Source organism: Lycium barbarum, chromosome 3 (genome assembly GCF_019175385.1).
Source record: "Lycium barbarum isolate Lr01 chromosome 3, ASM1917538v2, whole genome shotgun sequence".
In the NCBI taxonomy this organism is placed as follows: domain Eukaryota; kingdom Viridiplantae; phylum Streptophyta; class Magnoliopsida; order Solanales; family Solanaceae; genus Lycium; species Lycium barbarum.
Window position 1 is genome coordinate 136,219,512 of NC_083339.1, and position 19,261 is coordinate 136,238,772.

At 35.0% G+C, this 19,261-nt stretch overlaps 2 protein-coding genes and 1 non-coding gene across 3 annotated transcripts; all 3 read left to right on the forward strand.

The window, feature by feature from the left end:
- The first annotated feature begins 1,550 nt into the window (after positions 1 to 1,550).
- LOC132632785 (serine/threonine/tyrosine-protein kinase HT1-like) lies at positions 1,551 to 7,038 on the forward strand. The gene is made up of 3 exons (XM_060348860.1): positions 1,551 to 2,495; positions 4,279 to 4,734; positions 6,558 to 7,038. The coding sequence occupies exons 1-3, from the start codon at positions 2,136 to 2,138 to the stop codon at positions 6,795 to 6,797; spliced, it is 1,056 nt and encodes a 351-aa protein (XP_060204843.1). The 5' UTR covers positions 1,551 to 2,135; the 3' UTR covers positions 6,798 to 7,038.
- A 2,284-nt stretch (positions 7,039 to 9,322) lies between these two features.
- On the forward strand, positions 9,323 to 9,402 carry TRNAL-UAG (transfer RNA leucine (anticodon UAG)). The gene has a single exon. It is a non-coding gene; the product is annotated as a tRNA-Leu (tRNA).
- Positions 9,403 to 15,079: 5,677 nt separating this feature from the next.
- Positions 15,080 to 18,471, forward strand: LOC132632786 (protein KINESIN LIGHT CHAIN-RELATED 3-like). Its single transcript, XM_060348861.1, has 3 exons — positions 15,080 to 15,231; positions 15,545 to 17,542; positions 17,976 to 18,471. Exons 2-3 carry the CDS (start codon positions 15,597 to 15,599, stop codon positions 18,190 to 18,192), a joined length of 2,163 nt encoding a protein of 720 aa, XP_060204844.1. The 5' UTR covers positions 15,080 to 15,231; positions 15,545 to 15,596; the 3' UTR covers positions 18,193 to 18,471.
- Positions 18,472 to 19,261: the final 790 nt, after the last annotated feature.

A 19,261-nucleotide genomic window follows, 5' to 3' on the forward strand; every position in this document is an offset into this window, starting at 1 on the left:
GACTTCGCGCCATCAAGAATTTTCAATATTTTATTATAAGTAGCATTTTTTTCTTTTTAGTTACTAATGTGAGACTTTATTCGCATATTCAACAACAAAAATTCATGAAGGCCAGAGCAGAAAAAATTTAAATGAACTCTTTCGCCCGAAAATCACACTATATAAAGAGATAAAGTTAATATAATTTATTTTTATGTATATATAATTAAATGACAAATCTTTAAGTAAAGATTCTACCTTTACCACTAGGTGAAGGGTGGCGGGGGAGGGGGAATAAGATAATACAAAAAGGAGGGAGGGGGGTGGGGGAGGAGTAACTCACATAGTCATGGATACAATTACACAATTTGGATCAGTTTCAAGTAACCCCCGTCCATCATTATACTAAATACTTACTTGCATTCTTTAAATGACCAAATTTTGTCGATGAGGCCAAAAGCTAATAATATAAAATATTAAAAAAGAAAAGAAAAAACTAAACAAATCTAAAAGAAGTAAGTAGGAGTTATAATATTACTACCATGAAGAGTGAGAAGAGAGGTGGACCGTATAGCAAGAGTCTCACACCATATGTTTATGTTAGGTTGAAATGTTAAATCGTAATCCTAAAAAGCAGTGAAGAAGAGTACTGAGAAGAGAGGTGGACCGTATACGGAAGAAGCATACGGCACTGTCCGACATAACTCCCCTATGAGAGTGCTGGTTTTGGGTCCCCCAACCTTTAATAACGTACAACGAGATCCCCCTCAATTCTGTTAGCCTTTCTTCGGTCCGCTCCTTTGCTATGCCTCTTGTTTCCTCATAACATGATTTTACCATCTTCTCCCTGCTTCAATCCAGCAATTACATTAGAGTATTTTATAGTATACTTATTATTTTTATATATGATGTGAAGTTTATTAAGAGAGAGGGGAGATATAAATTTATACAGTACGTTTATCAAATAAACTATAAGTTAATTTCAAACTTAATCATGATATATTACATTTTATCCCGCGTACCAAATGAACCATAGAGTATTTCATAGTACTATTTTACATAGGATGTGAGGTTTATTAAGAGGGAGGGGCTAGAGAGGCTATATGTGCTCATCTGTCTAGTGGTAATTTTTGTGTCCAAAAGCAATTTTAATAGTTCAATAGTAACTTATTAAATTTAGCTAACGTTAAGGACATATTTACATAAAAAACAAATAAAATGCATAATTTACTCTATATTTAATAGTTCAAAAGCATTTTTGACCTTTTTTACTTTAAAAACTTATCATTTTGTTGAAATATATCTATTATAAAGAAAATAAAGTCACGAAACAGAGGAATATTATAGACAGGAATAACGACAAAAGAGCATAATAAAGACTTCAAAAAGAGGAAAACTCATTAAATTTCTTTTTCTCATTTGAGAAAGTAAAAAAAAAATGATGTAAATAGGTATAATGAGAAATGCGAAGGGCAAAAGCGGGAAAAAGAATATAAGCGGTCGCAATCAAAAGAAGCCGAAATGTGTCCTCAGAAGCGGATCTTCCCACGTTATGAATGTTGCTCTACTCTTGGATTCTACTCCCTACTGCCCACTGCTTTGCTTCTTCCTTAATGCTTTGTTAAGAGAAAGATTAATAAATAAAGAGAGAGAAAAAAACCGCCACTTCCACTACCGCTCTCTCCACCATTACAACTCATTAACACAAAATTAACCTCATTCCACACTTCAAAGTGGTCTACTTTTTGCTCATTCACTTTCTATATTAATTTGTACCTATACATAAAGATTTCAACCTTTTCTTCAAAGTAGTGCTTCTAAGTTTACTGTTCCTCACAATTTCACAAAATTTTAAGCTCATTGTACGCTTCAAAGGGGTCTACTTTTTACTGGTTCACACTAATTTTAGATGAAGTTTTCAATCTTTTCTTCAAAGTAGCACTCCTAACAAATGCACTGTTGAATATTTTTTATTAGTAGTAAAAAAAATTCTGACACATACTCAAAATGTAACTCTATTCTTTGGAATGTAGCTCATTTTTTTAATTTATTTATAAAATTTAGGAGAATCTGTAGCGCCGTTTGAGTATTCTTTATTTATATACAGTAATCTTACTATTTTTGGTTTTGAGGGCGGAGAAGTTAATGGTTTACTAATGAAGAATTTGAACTGGTTTAAGCAAATAGCGAATAACGGGAAATTAGAGAGGAGGCTATCATTAGGAGAGTACAAGCGAGCAGCATCATGGTCCAAGTATATAGTATCATCTGGAGCTGCGATAAAGGGTGAAGGAGAAGAGGAATGGAGTGCTGATATGTCACAGCTGTATATAGGTAATAAGTTTGCTTCAGGAAGACATAGTAGGATTTACAGGGGGGTTTATAAGCATAGGGAAGTGGCTATTAAACTTATAAGCCAACCTGAAGAAGATGGTAACTTGGCTACTTTTCTTGAGAAACAGTTTACTTCTGAGGTTGCTTTGTTGCTGAGGTTAAAGCATCCAAATATCATTACTGTAAGCATGGTTTCTCATTTCTTTCATTTTCTCTTATTTGATCTATGTTTTCTTAATTTAAATTTGAACAACAAAGAAAGGAAGGAACTTGGATTATGTTTTGGTACTCAGAAGACTGTTTTGGAATGTTAAGGAAGGAAGTTTGACTAGTACTCCTTCCATCTCATTCTAATTGTCTTAGTTTGACTGAGTACAAAGTTTCAAGGAATATAAAGAGACTTTTGAATCTTGTGATCTTAAGTTAAATATGTGTGTAATGTACTAAAATATCCTTTGAATCTTGCGGTTTTAAACTTGCCATACAGGATGTTTGAATTGTCTAACTTACTAAATATAGACACCTAAATTGGGACGGAGGGAGTAATTTTTCTTTAAGAAATTGAACAATAAAAGGGAAGGAACTTGGATTACTTCTTGGTACTCAGAAGACTGTTCCAGAATGTTAAGGAGGGAAGTTTGCTCCAAACTAGTACATTCTTGTAGAAAGCTCTTTGAAAATCGGGTTATCTTCGGTTAAATGAAAGAGATTGTATTAGAATTCCTTATGATGGGATTTTTCCTTCACAAGTACTGCAAGTTCATAATCTGGTTCAATTAATCTTGGACTCATTTAAGATGTTATGTCTCCATTGAGTAAACTAATTACATTGCCAGCTGTGCGGAGGCTAATAAATCTACTTTCCAAATGAAAGGGCGTAGTTTCCGTTCCAGATTCAATGAGATACAAATCATGAAAGCCGTTCATTGCATAACTGCATATGAATAGGTAGTCCTCAGGGGGGAAGTTATTCACCCTATTGTTCCCCAACAAGCATTTGGAGGAAAGGGCTCGGAGCGGAAGAAGTTGGCATTGACCATCAATAACCATGACAAAAGTTCGAGATGAATGGGGAATGGAAACTGGCTTTAATAAGGAAATTCGAAGGGGTAGTACCTGGGAGCCTATATTACTTTATTTCATTTTCCAAGCAATGTTCCTTGTTTGTTCTTTGGCAGGTTCAGGAGTCTACCGACATAGATATAGTCTCATTTTATATGGCTGACGATTGGGCGCTTGTCCTCTAATCTTAGGAAATTTATAGTAGCAGAACTCATACATGAAAATAAGAAAAAGAATGGAAGGTTTTTTTTTTAAAAAATATATCTGTTATTAATAGGCAAGTGATTCGATTATTGCTACTTCATACATGGTTCTTAAGTAGTCGCAAAACCATAGTTGCCATGAAAAGATGCAAGCCTCTATCACTTTTAATTATGTTTTACTTTGAAAAGCACCAAGTACATGATTATCGATAGACTAATCAAGGTACTATCATTTTGAACGTAAGCTCTTGATATGTCTTATATCCACCACGTAACCTATGTTGCTCGAATCTTCCAAAAATGCCACCCATCCTCATCATCAGATACTTCAAAGATGAATAGCTTTTGGAGGATCTGTCACACACCTAACAATATTTTTGAAAAATCCAAGCAACATAGAAAGTAACAAATTTGCCTTTTGCATCATGTCAAACTTGAAATCTAAAAATCAGCTCCCTCATCCTTGATTTGTACAGAGGTATGATTGTGCCACCTGCAGGAATTTCATGATGAGTTTATCAACTGTAAACACGTCTCTCAGAATTTCTTAACGTAGTAGCTTGGGGATTTTTAGACATATTTTGATTTATCCTAACTATCTACTGGTAAATAGTTATCATCTGTGAACACATCTCTCAGTAATGCATGAAAATTGCCACTTCTTTTTACTTGTTCCATTTCTTCTGCTTCTCCATTGCAGTTTATTGCAGCATGTAAGAAACCACCAGTGTTTTGCATTATCACAGAGTACTTACCTGGAGGCTCCCTGAGAAAGTACCTACATCAGCAGGAGCCGTACTCAGTCCCTCTCAATATAGTTGTGAAACTGGCGCTTGACATTGCACATGGGATGCAGTATCTTCATGCTGAAGGGATACTTCACAGAGATCTGAAGTCGGAAAATCTACTCCTTGATGGAGATATGTGTGTGAAAGTTGCAGATTTCGGGATCTCATGTTTAGAATCTCAATGTGGTAGTGCAAAGGGGTTCACCGGTACATACCGGTGGATGGCACCAGAAATGATCAAGGAAAAGAACCATACAAAGAAAGTTGATGTCTATAGTTTCGGTATTGTCCTATGGGAACTTTTGACTGCATTGACACCATTTGATGACATGACCCCCGAGCAGGCGGCATTTGCAGTCTGCCAGAAGGTACATTCTCTGTTAACCTTGGCATAGTGCTTTTCGTCAAGATACATTGCCTATTGTTTCATACGTCTCTGGATCTGAATTTGTTCCACTGAATCTCTATCTGTTTAACGTTATCGTTCGAAAGTGTCATTTACGTTACATTTGTTATTCCTGTTATAAATGTGATGGGGAAGCTATAGCCGAGTTGTTTAAATTCTCGTTAGATAGTATGAGGTTACCATGGGACTCACATCAGTAAGTTAATGTTCTCTTCTATGTCTTGCAAGATGAATCAAGAAAGACAACTAAGATACAAAGAGAGAGATATTGCTCAGTTGTGCATATTGAAAGATTGAGAAAACATATGTCTATGCTATGAAATAACCCTTGAAATACTTATAAAAATTCTTGCAGCGTGAAATATCTAAGTGTGCAAATATGTTCACCTTGTGATTATGTTTTGAACTTATCTCTCATATCTGGGGTGTCTTTCTCTAATCGAATCTTCTGTCAGTCTCTAAATTCAGTTGGTAATGGGATCATCCCATCGATTATCTTTTGTTTCTTTCGTTCTCATGTTAGTATCATCCTGTGCTTTTTCCAGAAACGTCTGCTGTAGAACTTGAAAAGAGTTTCCAACAAGTGAATAGCATTTATAAATGATAAGCATCTTGATTCCTCTCTTCGTCAAACTGAACTATTTAATATGTTGGCTCTGTGTTAATGTTGTTCTATTCTTCTCTCTTTTTTTCTTTTTCTTTTCACCTTCTTGATCATCAACATCTCTATCCTCTCCCTGAGGTTTTGTGGCAAATCAGCATAGTCTACTTTAACATCACTCTTTTAGAAAACCTGTTTGCAATATCTACTATGTTTACCATTGGAAACTCTTCTGAGTGGCAGAAGTTGCTAGTTATTCTTACCTATAAGAACAATGAGGCCCATGATTGAGTTGTTTCCTGGAAAGAGATTAAGAGATATAGAGAGCTGTGCTTGAGGATCTGGAAGAAGTATTAATTTGTAAGACAAATGTAGAGTTAGAAGTCATTGTAGCCTGCTGTGAAGCATAAGATAAAGTTTGTTTTTCCTGTATTCTGTATAGCCTGCCCATCGATCAGATTCCTCGGGTATTAGGCTCCAAAGTAAACTTGAGGTATAAGGCTTCATGTTGAGTAGAATTGTCAAATCTGCTACTTAGAAGGCTGATCTTTAAGATAATGCCCAGAACATTGCTGCTGCCGCTTAATGCACTCTACTAAGAAAGCTACAACCCCATTAAGTGACTACCTCAGTCGCTCGCTCGCTCTCTGGGTATGCCTTATTTTCAGAGTTACTTTCAAATGCTGTGGGGCTATATATTGGCCTTTCTAACACTCCACTGTCCTTTTCTAAGACTTGCTGTCTCCCTTTTTTGTATTTAATATTTTTTTTTCTGATATTAATTCACTTCAAATTATTTGGGATTTATGTTTTACATTTTAAAAAATATGTTTTAAAAGGATATAGACACATATTGAATGTTTGAGAGTCCAATTCATAAGACATCTGCTCTTCTTCCTTCAGTGTTTCTCCTGCACATTGGAAATTGATGATGATGTGATTTTTGCTTAGCAGGTTGCTGGCGATTCAGTTTTATGCTTTTGTTTTAAGATCCAGATTATTGTTTTGCTTTCAATAAGCGCTTCTCTACATACATATTGTGTTTGTCGTTGAAAGTTGCTTCTCTCAGATGAAGTTACATTGGAACATAACTTTATGTACATATTTTTTTTTGCAGTATCATGCATCACTCCCTGTAAGATAGAGATTTTGGCAGTTTCTTATATTTAATTGGAATTTTGCAGAAGGCTAGACCACCAATACCTGCTGCATGTCCAGTAGCAGTTCGGAAACTCATTAAAAGGTGCTGGGCAAACAATCCTCACAAACGGCCACATTTCGAGGAGATTGTAACTGTTCTTGAAAGTTATGCGGAGGCGCTTGAGCAGGATCCTGATTTTTTCCAATCTTACGAGCCCCCTCGGAATTTTACCTTGTCGCAATGCTTGCCTAATTGCAACAGATCAGCTTCTGCTGAGGCATAGGAAACTCCAGAATATGTAACTTATTGTGTTATCTTGGGTGACCAAATTATCCCCAGGACCCCAATGTGAAGTGTATCATATTGCTTTCGTTCTCAGTAGCTCTAAGTCATTTGTTGTATACTTGAAGTTACTAAGCAACTCTTTGAATATTTCGCTGTTTGATTTTGCTAGAAATTTGGATCAGGATTTGACCAAGGAAAATCCGTTTGTAATGAAAGCTTAATTGCATTTCAAACTTTTATTCATTTTCCTAATGCTGGGATGATTTACAGTAAATCCATCTCCAATCCTGCTATTTGACGTGAATGTAGTGCAGCCAATTTTGTTTTCTCAGTCCCCAAGTTATTTCAGTTCAGGGTCTTTTATGTTGGGATCCTCATATTAGACATTATTTTTTCTAATTATAGTCATAATAGTTAGTAGGTTATAGTAATATGGAAATCGTTTTCAGAAATTATCGTTCTGTTATTCGTTTGCCCTAAAAAGAGTTGGACTTATTATCATTTGAGGATCTTATCAAACATTTTCGTTTGTAAATATGTAGATCCTAGTTTAATAACTCTAACACTCCAAATAGCGCCACTTCTGAGACTTGGGTTTGCCAATTATGTTCCATAGTCATTGCATAGTGGACAGATTAAATTAGTGGACATAGAATAAGAAGAAATCCTTGCACTGGAGCTAAGACGTTGACTTTGCCGTGAAAAGAGTGATAAGAGGAAAGCTTTGACCTTCCCTTATTCTACCTCCTTCCTCTCTTCAAGAACGTGAATGTGGTTCCACGTTTGTTGCATCATTCTTGCAACGGCCTCAGGGTCGAGAGGAGGCAAATGTTCTCAGAACAGTCCCAGCCTTTGTTCTGATTGAAGCTTTTACACTTGTACTATCGAGATTTCAATATTTCTAGGCTTAATACCTAGATGGACCCTTAAACTTGGCATGTTTTGTAAGATAGACATATAAACTTACAAAGTGACCAGATAGACACTTAAACTTGCTCAAAGTGTATTTTTTAAACACATTTGAATTGAACACCTGCGCGTGAGGTCCAAACGACAATTATGTAGCGTGGGGTTAAGTTTTGTCAGGTGATGTTTTTGGTTTTGTGTCTTGCGTATTTCAGAGGTCCAAACAGAGCCCTCTTTTTTGACTTTTTGTGTTTTAGGCTTTTACCTCTCCTTTTCATATCTCTCCTTCTACGTGTCTCATTGTTTTTAATTACTTTCGCAAAGTTAATAATGAAAAATACATCTAAATGGTTATTTTTTTACCCTTAAATAATTTTTTATCCACTAAAAATTATTCGTATTATTTTTGTAAAAAAAAATTATCCGTATTATTTTTGCTGGAAAAACAATTATCCGTATTATTGGCTTAATACCTAAATGGACCCTTAAACTTGGCATGTTTTGTAAGATAGGCATATAAACTTACAAGGTGACCAGATAGATTTTTATCCTAAGCGCGTGAAGGATTTTAAAATTGCTAAGTCAGAATACAAGCCAATAAAAAAACGGAAAAGGCTCTTCGTTATACTTTAGGGTCAATTATACCCTTAAAGTTATACTATGTGGTCAATTATACCCTTATGTCTAGCTGTTGCCACGTGACATCATCCCAGCCCTTCAAAATTATTTTACCCTCAAATAATTTTTTACCCACAAAAATAACTCAACCCGACTCGATTATTTTACCCGACTCTTTTTCCAGCAATCGAGTCGGGTTGAGTTATTTTAGTGGGTAAAAAATTATTTGAGGGTAAAATAATTTTGAAGGGCTGGGATGATGCCACGTGGCAGCAGTTAGACATAAGGGTATAATTGACCACATAGTATAACTTTAAGGGTATAATTGGCCCTAAAGTATAACGAAGAGCCTTTTCCGTTTTTTTATTGGCTTGTATTCTGACTTAGAAATTTTAAAATCCTTCACGCGCTTAGGATAAAAATCTATCTGGTCACCTTGTAAGTTTATATGCCTATCTTACAAAACATGCCAAGTTTAATGGTCCATTTAGGTATTAAGCCAATAATACGGATAATTTCAGCAAAAATAATACGAATAATTTTTTTTTACAAAAATAATACGAATAATTTTTAGTGGATAAAAAATTATTTAAGGGTAAAAAATAACCATTTAGATGTATTTTTCATTATTAACTTTGCGAAAGTAATTAAAAACAATGAGACACGTAGAAGGAGAGATATGAAAAGGAGAGGTAAAAGCCTAAAACACAAAAAGTCAAAAAAGAGGGCTCTGTTTGGACCTCTGAAATACGCAAGACACAAAACCAAAAACATCACCTGACAAAACTTAACCCCACGCTACATAATTGTCGTTTGGACCTCACGCGCAGGTGTTCAATTCAAATGTGTTTAAAAAATACACTTTGAGCAAGTTTAAGTGTCTATCTGGTCACCTTGTAAGTTTATATGTCTATCTTACAAAACATGTCAAGTTTAAGGGTTCATCTAGGTATTAAGCCATATTTCTAATATTATTTGTTAAGAAACTTGCACGCCAAGGACAGTTTGGCCGAGTGGTCTAAGGCGCCAGATTTAGGCTCTGGTCCGAAAGGGCGTGGGTTCAAATCCCACAGCTGTCATTTTTTTTTTTTTCACATTTCTGTTTTTAAAGGTTCGTCCTCTTTTTGTCCGGATAACAGAAAACCAATGATCATTTCACCACAATTTATAACTTTATTTTGATGGAATATTTGGTATGGAAAACACCCCTACTTTATTAACGAATTTGAGCTGTGAAGTTGATTAGAAGGTTTGATTATTTTGCTTTACTCAACTCAAGATTCAGCGAACATTAAAGGATTTATGACTTCTTTACGTAGCTTAATTCTAAAATTTATTAAGTCGTTAATATGAAAATAATTACTCAAATTTGTCATTGTCACGCCATAAATATAAAATAACCGTTTTAAATATGAAAATACACATTAATTCATATCTAGTGACATAATTTTACATTAAAACACATATCATGCATTCATTGAATTGGTGCAAACACAAGGGGTAGGTTTTTTTTTTTTTTCTTCTTTTGCTAGTACGCTACAATTTATCAAACAATAGTAATTCTTTTAGGTTGATAGTTTTATGAAATATTCAATAAAATCTTAATAAAACAGTTAATTTGTTTCATGGTCAAGACTTAACTATAGGACATTGCTTTAATAGCATTGTAGATGAGGGCCGGTGAGCAGGTGACGGTTGAATGGAGACTAGAGGGGTCGGGCTTATCCTTACAGCCCAAACGGATTTCACTGGTGGGGCCTAATAATGGATTACAATCTAACTAATCCAACTTAATTAAATCGACTATTCATTTGTTTGGTTTTGTATAGTTTATTCGGGAAAAAAGTCAAATATGCCATCGAACTATTGAAAATGTCTCATTATGCCACTTATCAATATTTTGACTCATTTATGCCATCGAACTATCAGAAATGGTTCATTTATGCTACTCATAAATAGTTTGGCTCATTTATGTCATCGTCTATTGCCAAAATGACTCATCCATGTCATTTTTCATTAACGCCGGTTTTATAATACCAGATATGAAACGTGTCATCAAAAAAAATTAAACCAGCCTAATTTTAAATCTCAAATTAATAAAAACCCGACCCATACACCCTACTCACCCACAACTATAATCTAGTTGGAGGCCACGAGTCATATCTGGTATTGTAAAACCGGTATTAATGAAAAATGGCATGGATGAGTCATTTTGGTAACGGGTGATGGCATAAATGAGCCAAACTATGATGAGTGTCATAAATGAGCCAAATTATTGACGAGTGACATAAATGAGCCATTCTCGATAGTTCGATGACATATTTGAGTCTTTTCCGTAGTTTATTTACTTACCAGACGACAATGATACTTTTGTTTTTGTTTATTATGCCTACATTGAGTATACCCCAAAAAAAATATACATATATCAATATTTTGACAATATTATGAGTCAATATACATAGCTCAAATCATTTCAAACCTTTAGATGGACTAACTTGGGCAGTGCCTAATGGACTCCCTCCTAAATATATACTCAGCCCAATCTGTCTAAACTTAGATGATTAGGTGAATTATATTTCATAGACCAATATATGCGTGCTGTAAGAAGTTACTTATAATTGGTATTTAAGTGATAAGATGAGTAGTTTTTTTTAAGTTGTCAATGTAGATTAATTATATTAAACCAGGTAATTACACTCGATGACCTTTAAATGGGTGCTCTTGAATTTTGACCACCGCTTGTCCAAACCCCATTAAGGTCAAAAGTAAAAAATTGCTAAGTTTGAAGTTTTGCCTACTGTGCAAGTGAGGTCAAAATTTCAAAACCACCCGACCCGATGGCCATTCTTGTAAATCAACTCATATAAAAATATGTTTACTTGTACGTTTATTAAACTGAGTGAATGGAATTTGACGCATGCATTTCCTCACTATCTCTTCTATACCAAGGAGCTGCTAAAAATATATTTTGAAAGCTTTGACTAAGCGAAATAATAAACATAGTACTTTATGAGTTGACATTCATGCAAACTAAAAACTCAACAATTAGCTAGCTCATTCATCTATCTCGTGTATTGTTTAATTTGTCAAGAAATTAAATCTGATGTATATATTTGTATAAATAAAATGGGGTAGAAGAAAATATATTTTAATGCTGATTGAAAAGTACTGGTGATAGAAAAATGAATAAATTAACACGTAAATGAGCATGTTTAATGCAACAATACCAGACATTTCTGAAGGCATCAAAATGAAAAAAAAATTGCCATATCCCAATCATAAAAAATGAAATACATAAAAAATGCTGCTGAGAAAGTTATTTTGATAAAATAAAACAAAATGCATAATTTAGACTTGGATTAATTATTGTCAAACGAGTTTGATTTTTTTCACATAGAAGAATTACATAAGAATTCCTTATATTTTTACTTTTTCTCAGCAAGGAAACACAAGCTGTACTAACTAATTGATTAACTTTGAGCATTGGAATATAGCAAAACAAAGTAACCCTTTATAGCTAAAGTAATTTAGCCTTGGTCGTTACAATCATAGACATCTCATCATTATTATTGTAATCCCACTGGATGAGGGAATCAGATATCCTTTTGATTAATTATATAAAATAATGTCATTGATTAGAGGAAAGTACAAAATATCATCGGATGCCTATCAGTCCAGGCCCGTGCACAGCTAAACTCACTAACCACCATTATATATCATGATGTTTTATATTAACTCGGTTTTAGCAATTATTATCCAGCGAAGCTTAATAGTATTTTAGTTACATAAATTATGCCTCACTTTTATGTCCCAGTGAATAATTATTGGTGCCCGTGGGGTGTTCAATTTCACCAACTCTTGAGGAATAATATGCCTTCTTTAGTATTTTCACGAGACATGATTCTGTACACTGCAGATATTAGATGTTGGCTATCATGTGAGATATTCTGTTCCATTAAATGCCCATATGGTAAGAACACAAAGTCACCGGTACTCTTTCCACTCAAAATATTTATCGTTTTGTTCATTTACATGCCTCTTAAGAAAGTATTTATAAGGATAACATTTTAACTATTTTACCCTCTTTATATATTGCATGTAATCTCTCCTCAATAAATATCCACTCCATGTCTCCATCGATGATGAGAACCTCTTAAATGTTGCTAATAATACAAGGGTAATATGGCGAAAAGTTACTTAATTTTGTCTTGATTAGATAAAACGATAAATATTTTGAGACAAATATTTTTAGTAAGGACAACAAATATTTTGAGACGGACGGAGTAGTAAGTGAAAAGTCAGCCGAAGTCCTAACACCGAGTACTGCACTTATATTGTTTTGAATTAGTTGTTCTATATATAGTGCTGAAAAAGTGGGAACAAAATTGAATATTTTCACATTAACAAAAATGGCCACGGTTTGTACGTAACCAAGCAACATTACATCAATATTAATGTAAAGCTTGTAATGATCACTCTTGGTTTCTTTCTTTTTAATTTTAATCTTATTTATGTTATCATGAGAAATAGTACCATATGTTGATTTTGGAGCATCTACTTTAAGATTTTCGCACACTAAGATATTTAATAGCCGTATTCTTAAGGAGGACTACCTCCGATCCCATGTAAGTGATCTTTAAGAGTTTGGCACACTTGTTAAAGAATTCACTTAATGATATTAATGAAAAAAGTATTTGACTAAAAGACCCTTTTATATCTCCTCGTAAATTTATGCATAGAAAAATATAAAGAAATATTGCAAGCCTATCATAAATTTGTTCAATCATTTATCAAATTAGGGTAATTTTTTTTTGAAAAAATTAATACCTTACCTATGTTGAATAAAATTTAAAAGGCTAGAAAATTTTATATAGGACCGGAAGGAGTATTTGTCTAACCTCATTTTATTTCACTTACATTAAGGGCAGATGTTGGAAAAAGGTACAAATGACATTTTTATTTTTGTAAGACGTCACATATTTTGAAATAAATCAGGATATCTAAACGACTATGACGTAGTAGAAATGGGAGAGTGAATTGACAACGGAGTAAAAACACTTAGGTGTGACTTTTTTAAACCTTCAAGTCTTGGTGGAGTTACATTTTACTTATATCGGTGAAAGTAGTAAGTTTTCTTAAAATTAATTGAAGTGCATGTAAAATTGATGCGGATGCGATCCACGAGTTTTTTTTTATTTATTTATAAAAAAAGGTGAATTGGAGGAGAGCTTGGGGAAATGGACGTGCTTCATAACCACCGAAGGTTAACAGGTTTCCAAGACAAGATCGACATGCAAATGTAAGACAAACTTAGAAGCTACTTCAAGCCCTACTCTATTTTATCATGACATGCAACATTTGAACTCAAAAATGAAAAAAAGAAAACAAAAGAAAAGAAACTGACAAGATGTTCTTCAGATTTGGAAAATTACTTGTTACCCCTTTAAAGTGTCATAGAAAGGAGTATCATACGTATTACTTTTGGACACTAGTTCCTATGACTAATCCAATTCCAATTATCTAGATTGGATCATATAGGTCTAGGCAAGTTGATAATTCTTTTTGTCAAGTTTTCAAAAGCTTTTCTGCAATATTTCCACCCGTTATATTATCGGTTTTTTTTTTTAAAAAAAATTTACAGACTTATTAACAGAAATAATTAACGACATTAATTGTAAAATTATTTATTTAAGTTACTTTATAGTTTTTGAATGTCTTATTTAATAATTAATTACTAGTTGGAGCAATAAGGGTGTAATTTTTTAAAAAACTATCTAAAATACCAAAAAGATTCACATAAATTATCTATTAAAATGATTAATATTTATACCATGAGAGGAGTAATAGTTTGTCTTTGAAAAATTAAGGATGAGTAACACATTTGACTGATTAACCAAAAATAATTATATTCGCTTGTCAAATATATATATATATATATATATATATATATATATATTCTTATAAATTATGTTTCAGCTCACTGAGGACATGACCTTAGATAGGAGGTTGTGGAGGACTCAGATTAGCATAGAAGGTTAGGTGGCTTATCTTTTCACCATAGTAGTTGTAGTTTTGCTCATTTGTTTATTACCATTTGATTTCTGCATTTGATTGCTACTTATATTTGTTGGGCTGTTGCACTTTAGTTATCTTATTTATCTATAGTAGTTAATGCTCCTTTCTTTCCGGACTGTTCTACCATGACTTTCTCGCTTTTGTTATTCCTTGTTTTCATATTGTTTTCGATATGCTTGGTCCTATCTGACATTTTGTCTTGTTTTCCTCTCTTGTTCTCCTCTCTTGAGCCGAGGGTCTTTCGGAAACAACCGCCCTACCTTTCAAGATGGGAGTTAGGTCTGCGTACACTCTACCCTCCCCAGACCCCACATGGTGGGATTATACTGGGCTTGTTGTTGTTGTATATTCTTATAAATTATATATTAACGTAGAAAAATATATTGTTCGGCTATTATTTCGATGTTGGAGGGATATATTAAAGGATAAATCGGCCAAATTTTTCAGTCAACATTTTTGGACTGCCACGTGTCAACAACCTAGATGGTCCAAAGACTAGTGGGGAAACAGTGCGGCGGTAGTAGGCCAAAGTTTGGGGAGAAGTCGCCTTCTCTTTTCGTCTGACATTCCACCTCTGCCAACTTTAACCTTAAATTAATAATTCACCCCCATTTTTTTTTCCCTACTTATATTAATGTTAATTCCATCTATGTCCTCACTCTTTTATTTAATCTCCACAATTCCAGTCTTTTTCTATCCTCTTCATCAAACACTGTTATTCCAGACCCACCAATAGGATTATACATTTTTTATTTCCTTTACACTTTGTATTTTCTCCCTATATAACTTTCTAAGCAGCACTTCATATTTACTAATGGGTTCTTTCTAATAAGGTATGACCCTTTCAATCCTCTGTTACTTTTTTTTTTTTTTGCATTACTGTTATAGTCAACCTGTGTTCTATTCACTTTCTGTTCCATTTATATGTGATTACTATTGGGTCCTTGCTTTTTTAATGGTTTGTTTTAGTTCATACTTGATTCTTGCTGTAGCAGTATGCTAAGATCTGTTAAAAAGATCAAATTTTTGTCCATGTATGTGTTGTGTTTGGACAAGTTTGAAAGGTCAAAGTTGTTTGTGGCATATCATAGAACATGTTGCATATGTTGGATCTGTTTAGGAATTGACCTGAGTTTGTATTTGCAGGTAATTTATTTAATTTATTGGAGGTGCTTGTTTATTTTTTGTGTTGTGGGAGATGCCTGGAGTTGTTATGGATGAAATTCATGAAGAAGCTGAGGTTAAAGAATTGAAGGAAAATGGAAATTCTACACCTTGTAAAGAGAATGAGGTTGTTAATGAGTCCTCCAAGGGGGGTGAGGAACATGCAGGTAATGGGGTGGTGGAGCCCTCTATTGAGGAACTTTATGAGAATGTGTGTGAGATGCAAAGCTCTGATCAATCTCCATCAAGGGCTAGTTATGGATCAGATGGTGATGAATCCAGGATTGACTCGGAGCTTCGCCATCTCGTAGGAGGAGAAATGAGGGAAATTGAGATTATTGAGGAGGATGAAGAGGTGCAGAAGCCAGAGACTGAGGACTCTCGAAGCAATTCGGGCTCTAAGAAGGAAACTTCTTCTGATGTGAAGTTGGACAATTCACCAAATACCCCTTCTTCAGGGCAACCCAAGACGCCTTCTCGGTTGGAGTTGGAATTAGATACTTCAGCAAAATCAAATCCAAAGGGTAGGAGACCTTTCATTGATAAGAAAAATGGAAATAGTACTAAGAAGGCTGTTAGGAGTAGGCCGAAGAATTCGCCTGCTTCAGGATCAAAATTGAAGAATGGAACTGAGGACTTATCGGATTCAGGTTTAGACAACCCAGACCTTGGTCCGTTCCTGCTTAAGCAAGCAAGAGACTTGATATCTTCTGGGGATAGTTCTCATAAAGCTCTTGAATTGGCTCATCGAGCAGCAAAGTCATTTGAGAAATGTGCCAATGGAAAGCCTAGTTTGGATGTGGTTATGAGTCTGCATGTAACTGCAGCAATATACTGCAATTTGGGCCAGTACGATGAAGCCATTCCACTGATAGAACACTCGTTGGGAATTCCGGTGGTTGAAGAAGGACAAGAACATGCCCTCGCCAAATTTGCTGGTTATATGCAATTGGGTGATACTTATGCAATGTTGGGCCAACTTGAGAACTCGATTGTTTCTTACACCACTGGTCTGGAAATCCAAAGACAAGTCTTGGGAGATAATGACCCCAGAGTTGGTGAGACGTGTCGATATCTCGCTGAGGCTCATGTTCAGGCTTTGCAATTTGATGAAGCTGAGAAGCTTTGTGAGATGGCTCTTAACATACATAAAGAGAATGGATCACCACCTTCACTAGAGGAAGCAGCAGACAGGAGGCTGATGGGACTAATTTGTGAGTCAAAGGGAGACCATGAGGCTGCCCTCGAGCATCTTGTTTTGGCCAGTATGGCCATGGTAGCCAATGGGCAGGAATCCGAGGTGGCAACTGTTGATTGTAGCATTGGAGACACATATTTGTCTCTGAATAGGTATGATGAAGCGATATTCGCTTACCAAAAGGCACTCACAGCTCTCAAGTCTAGCAAAGGAGAAAACCATCCTGCTGTTGCTTCTGTTTTTGTCCGTTTGGCTGACTTGTATAACAGGACGGGAAAGCTAAGGGACTCAAAGTCATACTGTGAGAATGCCCTCAGAATATACGGGAAGCCCGTACCTGGGATTGCTCCAGAGGAGATTGCTAGTGGTCTTACTGATGTTTCTGCTATTTATGAGTCAATGGATGAGCTTGATCAGGCACTCAAGTTGCTACAGAAAGCGCTAAAGATTTACAACAATGCCCCTGGTCAGCAGAATACTATAGCGGGAATCGAAGCCCAAATGGGGGTGATCTATTATATGTTAGGAAAATATTCTGAATCCTATAACTCCTTTAAAAGCGCCATTTTAAAACTCAGAGCAAGTGGAGAGAAGAAGTCAGCCTTCTTCGGTGTCGCCCTTAACCAAATGGGGCTCGCTTGTGTACAACGTTATGCGATAAATGAGGCAGTTGAGTTGTTTGAAGAAGCAAAAGGCATTTTGGAGCAAGAATACGGACCCTATCACCCTGAGACATTGGGTGTATACAGCAATCTTGCTGGTACATATGATGCTGTTGGCAGGTATGCTAATCGCTTACATCTAAAAGCTTTGCAATTCCTTTATATAGTAGCACCATATTTACTTTATTATATACCTGGTGTGATTTGTTATGCTCTTGAGAACTTAAACAGCTGACTTATTTTGTTTCATCTGGAATTCATATGAATTTTTTCTGCTGTTTTACAATTTTGCATGCTAGTCTAGGTAGGAGCAATTTTGCATCCTTGAAACCTAGCCATTTATAAGACATCCCCCTATCCAAAAAAGTGCCAAAATGTATCCAAGTTTTCGCCAATCAACTCAAGCAGATTCTGTTTAGCTAGGAACAAATATCTGCTGAGAAGTGAGAACTATTTATTGGCAACACAAAAGCCTAATCTTTGTTATAAATTATGATTCTGTTATGCCCATCTTTTTTTCCAACTACATTGGTGATCTTGATGCTCTTTGCAGGTTGGATGAAGCTATTGGAATACTGGAATATATTGTTGGGGTGAGAGAGGAAAAGCTAGGGACAGCAAATCCAGACGTTGATGACGAAAAGAAAAGGTTGGCTGAGTTACTGAAGGAGGCTGGTAGGGTTCGGAATAGAAAAGCCAGATCACTCGAGAATCTACTCGATGCTAATCACCGTCCTAATACTATAAATAATGGTGGGATTATAGTATGATTATGAACAGTGTACATGAAATTAAATTTTTGAGATATTTATGTGAGAGTCAAGAAAAAGAAAGAAAAAGGTATAGGTGAAGGCTTTATTAATTGAGTTCTTGTTCTGGCATAGATTGGCATAATGCTGAATGGCGCGTCTTGACAACAAAGTTATTATTGTATACTGCTCTTGTTTGTTTTCAGTTTCATTGATAAATTTTTATTTTGCCTAGTTATTGCAACTCTGTAATCATTTGTATATCATTATAGAAGGAAAGAATAATACTTTTTTACACCATTGCAGTTTTTGAGCATATTGAAGCTGTCCTCGAGAGAAATACTACCCAATTGTTTGCAGCTCAATTAGATATGGATATCCATGTAACTAAAGTTCTGATCCTGATTCTCCCACCCACCTCTGAAAAAGATAATGTGCATATAGTTACAACGAATAAAATACCAGAGGATATAAATGTAATATCCAGATAAATGCAAAATACAACAATAACGGACAACAATTGTACCTCAATCCCAAACAAATTGGAGCTGGCTATATGAATGTTCACTGTCCATATCGTTTCATGTAAGTTCATATCAGTCCAATAACAATACCAGTTAAATGCCAAATATATGTATAACATCTGGTTGGCACTATACCAACCCCATGATTCATCAATCATCAGAGATTGGTTGGTGGGATTGGAAATTAGACAGTTGTAAAATACTCATCTTTCTATTGTCACTTCTAAAGTCTATAACAAATAGCTGTACTGTCTGGGAAAAAGGTTCTTGATTTTTCTCTTGCGTGAAGTTTTTTCCTGTTAATTTCATGAGCAAATCATTCGTCGGGAAATAAAAACGTCTCCTTATCAACTTATAGTACTTCCAAAGACCAATGAAAATTAAATTATGCAGGTAGTAACATGCAACATAGACGGTTGTCAAAAATAACCTAAAATATAGACTCTTAGCACACATTTTAATTACAGCAATTCTGTCAGTTATTGTTACTTATTTGTTTTTCTGTCAGCCTGGTTGTATCTAATGTTGCTAATACATAGTTCCCTAGTTGGAAAATGGGGCAAGGT